At 37.2% G+C, this 5,540-nt stretch overlaps 1 protein-coding gene across 5 annotated transcripts in view; it reads left to right on the forward strand.

The window, feature by feature from the left end:
* The first annotated feature begins 1,309 nt into the window (after positions 1-1,309).
* The window catches only part of LOC107678354 (bromodomain testis-specific protein-like), a 27,067-nt gene continuing 22,836 nt past the window's right edge, over positions 1,310-5,540 (forward strand). For 4 of the 5 annotated variants that reach the window (XM_016473576.1, XM_016473578.1, XM_016473579.1 and 1 more), the window contains exons 1-5: positions 1,584-2,212; positions 4,126-4,410; positions 4,538-4,675; positions 4,771-4,912; positions 5,021-5,142. In XM_016473576.1, coding sequence (XP_016329062.1) covers positions 4,225-4,410; positions 4,538-4,675; positions 4,771-4,912; positions 5,021-5,142 — 588 coding nt within the window. In that variant the 5' untranslated portion in view covers positions 1,584-2,212; positions 4,126-4,224. The other variant, XM_016473577.1, reaches the window with a different exon arrangement.

Raw genomic sequence — 5,540 nt, forward strand, 5'->3', positions numbered from 1 at the left:
TCATTGTTAATGGTAATTAATGCATTCATTAACATTAACTAATGTGACCTCATTGTAAAGTGTTAACAAGATTATTTTTTTTTTTATTGCAATACTTCTGGCTTATAGTGCTTAGCAATATACTCTGATGATACTGCATTTAATAATGAAAGGGCTTACCATATCTTCTACATACACTCTAAAAAATGCTGGGATGTTTTAATCCAATTTTGGGTCAAATATGGACTAACCCAAGTTTTGGGTTTAAAATTTAATTTAAAAAATTTAACCCAACATCTGGGTTAGTCCATATTTGACCCAAAATTGGGTTAAAACAACCCAGCATTTTTTAAGAGTGTACACAACAGCTGCATGAATACATATATCTCTTCTCCCATCATGGCCATATCTCTCTATATATAGTTGTGAAAATGTTTTTCTGAATAACACTTTCTCATAAGTGACCCTGTGGAATGTCGGGTTCTGAACTCTTGACCTTGGAGCCACATGGCATGACGAAGCCTTTCATCTGATGTATGAGCAAATACAGGGGATGTTTATGTACGGCTACTTAGTTGCCTTAAAGACAAAAATGAGAATAAAAAACAAACATGACAACATGAATCAGCATGTATGACATAAGTTATGTCATATAGCTCTCTCTAAATATTTATAAAAGCAAAGTTAAGCAGAGAACACTGCTAATCCATTCCTTTTAGTAAATGTGCAATTACAAGTGTAAGCCTATTTAAAAATACATGTGGCTATTTTGTAAGTGTTGTATAGCAGCACTGTAAGGTAGAAAACATAATAGTAAAAGCGTTTTCCATTCAAAATAGGGCTTATGGTGCCCTCTTGTGGAATGTTTGTTTCAAATAGTGAAACTGAATAAAGAGAGACCAAAATGAAAATTGTCATCACCTTTATGTTGTTCGAAATCCGTATTATTTTTATTTCTTTCGTAGAATATAAAAGGAATTGTTAGTTAAAGTGACTCAGTCACCATATCCTTTCGTTGTACGGATAAAACATTAATGAAAGTGAATGGTGACTGAGGCTGTCACTGCCTAAAATCCCCTTTTGTGTTTCACAGAAGACAAAAAGGAAACAGGATTGCATCAACATGGGTAAATGATAACAAAATGTTCATTTTGGAGAAAACTTATATTTGATATAGTTTTATTATAACAACGCGGATTTTCAATCATAGAAAATATAATGCACAGAGATTTTCTTGCTCCGTTTTTTTGATTAAAAAACATGTTTATTTATTTTGTTAGATTTTCTCCCTCTTTCTATGTATTCGTCTTGGGTTGTGTTTAACACTGATGAAGCTTGCTTGAAGAGGTTTAATGAAGGTTGTACGGCGTTTACACAAAAGATGAGTACGGCGTCAACTGAGAAGCCAATCCCTGTCAAGAAAGTGCGCATGCGCATTAGTTTGCGTTCGCCTCCCTTCCAATAGTCTCCCTTCAGCATTGCTCAGTGCTCTATCATATCATAGTTCTCTTTGTGAGATTTTTCAAGCTGCAGGGATGACCGATGTCCAACACTCGCCAGAAGCTGACAACCAAAGCCACGGAAAAGAGCCACGATGTAATAATTTAACAGACACTAAAGAGGGGAATCGAGCTATAGCGATCGACAGAATGTTCTAGAACGGTCATGTGATGTTCGGAGACCAGTAATGTCGCACTTTTAAAAAAATACTCTTGACGTACGTGTCTGTTTTTTATAGGAGTTTGTTCGCCGTCTTAAAAAAAAACAAAAACAAACGGGTTGAATTGTAAAACAGCGTTTCGGAGTTGTTTAGGGTATAAAATAGAGGGAGATTTCGATGCGATACGTTCTAAAGGAATATTTTCTCGTTATTAAAGCAGCGAGGGGGAAGAAGGGAGCACGTGAGGGGTCTTGTCCAATGGGATTGGGCGCTTTCAGCAGGAGGGTATAAATACCAGGCGGTTGCCGTGAGAGACATCCGCCATTGATGACTAACCTTTCAAAGAAACAGTGTTATTTCAAACGTATTCATGTATATTATGTTAATTTGTTCTGTTGGCGTTGAAAACTAAGCTCAAAAATCTTCAAGTCGTTTTCAAAGAGGGTTTTTCGGGCGCAAAGCATCAACAAGATCCTTCAGTTGGTGAAGTTTTCCAGCAGAGCTCATCCTGCGCTGCATCGTCTGTCTCAGTTCGGCAGTTTAAACTTTCTTTGTCGTTCCCGAGACGGAAAGGTAAAATTTTGGATCCAGGTTGAGCTAGCTTAATTTAGCTGGCGGAATGGTTAGGGGAGGGCCTGCTAACTGAGCTCAATGTCAGCATCTGACGGGGCGGGGTAATGTGTGGCTAGCTGTGCTAAAGCTAGCCGGCGCCATTTTGTGGCTCGAGGCTTGCTAACACGATTATTCATGTAAACCAGTCTCTAATTATCTGTAGTGTGTTTTATGCTTGTATAAGCTAACGCTTGTCCCTAAAACTGATTATTTAAGCAATGGCGACGCTTCAGGTGGCAGTAATATTGAGCCGGAAGTTAGTGTTGCGTCATCCATAAGAGGTCGTCGGGATAACGCATGGCCCTGGATTGTGTAAAGGAACAAATATATCTTGCATATAAACGCAACGTATGGTATATATTGCACCCCTTAAGTATAGGGAGCTTTTTCTAGTTCAATATTAAATTGCTCGTCTGTTTTGTTGACCTACAAAACTTCTTTTTGTTCTGAGTAACGTTAGATGAATGTCATTCTTCCCATGTGCAGTCTGTAATTTGACAAATAGGCACGTGTTTGTCCACAACAAACGAGAATAAATTGTCACAACGTCGATACGTTTGTATAAACAAATTGTGAACATGTTAAACTTGTAGGTGTAAAAAAAAACATGAATCTTCATCTTTAAAGTGGACTTTATCGATGATGGACAACATTCCCTTCTCCCCTCCAAAAACAAAAAGATTCCCTTCCCAATCATAAGCAAACCAGTGTGAAACTAAGTGTTTTATATAGCTTACAAAAAAAAAATACCATTTTAACTTTTTTTTTTTTTTTTTTTTTGTTTAAATAAATTTTTACCCTTCCCAATCATAAGCAAACCAGTGTGAAACTAAGTGTTTTATATAGCTTACAAAAAAAAAATACCATTTTAACTTTTTTTTTTTTTTTTTTTCTTGTGTAAATAAATTTTGTAAGTTCATAGGATTCTTGTACAGTGATTTCTTTTTTTTATTTAAATAAAGTACACATAATGATCAATATAATTTGTAAATGTTTTTTGTATGAGAAAAATACTATTTTACTGAGCAGAACGATGACCTTTTAGTTTGGGGTAAGTGTGATGGAGGATAACCTCTAGCTGAGTTAAAGCTTGAGAGCTTCAGAGACAATTTAAAGGAGTTCTGTGACTTTGAGCATGTTTTCACTGTCCACATTTTGAAAGTTTAAGTGTTTGCTTTTATTGATCTAATGAGTAACTTGAATCTAGAAACCTCAGTTTAAATAGGTAAGTGTTGTGCATATAAATTAGGGATGCATTTAAAGTTTTGCCTTGAAACAAATGGTAGAAACGAAGTAATATCAGTTTCTGCTTTTTGTTTTTATTTTAAGTTCATTTTAGATTAGTCTGAAAAATGTCACATTGGCAGTTTTCATCTAAACAGCAATGGTCTAGTTTTAATGTGCTGGACAAGTTCTCAGTATATTATGCTATCAGTTTGTTTTTAGAAGGAAAGAAAGGTCAGCATATTCAGACTTTTTAGCCGGCAAGTTTCCTTCCACATATGTGTTAATTTTTTTATTTATTTTTTGAAGGTTATCTTGGGTGAGTTATTTCAGATACTGTATTTTCAACTTAAAAAGATGCCTTTTGTTGGGAGTGGAGCTGAAAAGCGTTGTAGTGTTCATTTATTAGGCAGTAGAGGGCAGTGCATACCGCATGAAACCTGCAGTAGTCCTGAGGACTACAGTGCAGTATGTCATTAACTAGAAATTTACACCGCATGTATTTCAAAAAAGTTATTACACTTGCATTTACACTTGTCATAAAAGGACTGCGTGTGTTCAAATCTGCTGCTTTTTCTGATTTGCCTAAAAATAATAAACGGCAGTGCAGAATGGCATGAGGATGTTGACACTGCTCTCCCTGTTTACAGTGGCACAGACAGTGGGTGTGTAATGCTCACTGAGCTGCTTAGGTTTAGTTGCAAAAGCCCTTTCCATACTGGTCACCACTTCCTGGAACGGCTCAGACGATGTCTGATGTGAAACCTCCACAGAATGGGAATCCCCCTCCCCCCAAGTTCAAGAACCCCAAAAAACCTGGGCGCCTCACCAATCAGTTGCAGTATCTAGAAAAAGTGGTGATTAAGTCTCTGTGGAGACATCAATTCTCCTGGCCTTTCAGACAGCCTGTGGATGCAGTCCGACTCCATTTGCCAGTAAGTCTCAGCGTGCTCTGTCATTTAAAGCTATTTTACTGATTACACAGTTTGTAGGTACAAACCTTTATTAATCTTTGTGCTTGCTCAAGGTTATTGGTGATTTCAATATTTACACTTAATTTAGGATTATTATGCAATCATCAAGAACCCTATGGACTTGAGCACCATTAAAAAGCGTCTTGAAAACAATTACTACTGGAAGGCAATGGAGTGTATAGAAGACTTCAACAACATGTTCACAAACTGTTACGTGTACAATCGGGTGAGGACTCTGCTGTTGTTTTATGTAATGTTGCTAAGAATTGAAGATTTGATATGCAGCAGTTGGTTTCAATTTTTGTGTGTGTGTGGTTTCAGCCAGGAGATGACATTGTTCTGATGGCTCAAGCCCTTGAGAAGCTTTTTTTGGAGAAGGTGGCAAAGATGCCTCAAGATGAGTTTGAGATCTCTGCACTGACAACTAAAGCTCCTGTGAAAGGAGGAAGGAAGGCAACAGCAGGTATTCAGGCCATTTAAATTAAATAAATGGATTACAAACTACATGTATCAGGTTTCTGCGTTGTGTAGTACAGTGAAAATGAAGTTAATATTTGCATTTTTTTTGCAGTGTTAAAGAGGCCACAGTCTCCTGTGTCTGAAGTGGTTTTCCAGCAAACAGTGACCGTCATCCCTCGGGATGCTCTCCACACAATTCCCTCTGCTCCCCTATCTGCACAACTCTCAGCCAAAGTCAGTTCCTCTCAAACCACCTGCACTTGCACTTTTAACATGTGTATCAGCTGTATCATAAGCCTCTAGTACAAACTGAACTCGGGTGTTATTACTCATTGATGTCCCCTCCAGAATTTCACGTATAAACATATAGTTCGTCTTCGTTATGATGCTATATACAGTTTTGGGTGTTTCATTTTTAATTTACTGAAAGCTTCAAGTGCAGTTAATTATTTTGTCATGCTATACAGTGGTGTGAAAAAGTGTAGAAATCAGGAAATCAGTCCTACACGATGGTAATAATGTGATTAAGGTGTGTACATGTCTCAGGGTTCGTACGGTCATGGAAAAACCTGGAAAAGTCATGGAATTTTAAAACACCAATTTCCAGGCCTGGAAAAGTTTTGGAAAAGTCA

The sequence above is a fragment of the Sinocyclocheilus anshuiensis genome, unplaced genomic scaffold (assembly GCF_001515605.1).
Source record: "Sinocyclocheilus anshuiensis isolate Anshui unplaced genomic scaffold, SAMN03320099.WGS_v1.1 scaffold1426, whole genome shotgun sequence".
Taxonomy (NCBI): domain Eukaryota; kingdom Metazoa; phylum Chordata; class Actinopteri; order Cypriniformes; family Cyprinidae; genus Sinocyclocheilus; species Sinocyclocheilus anshuiensis.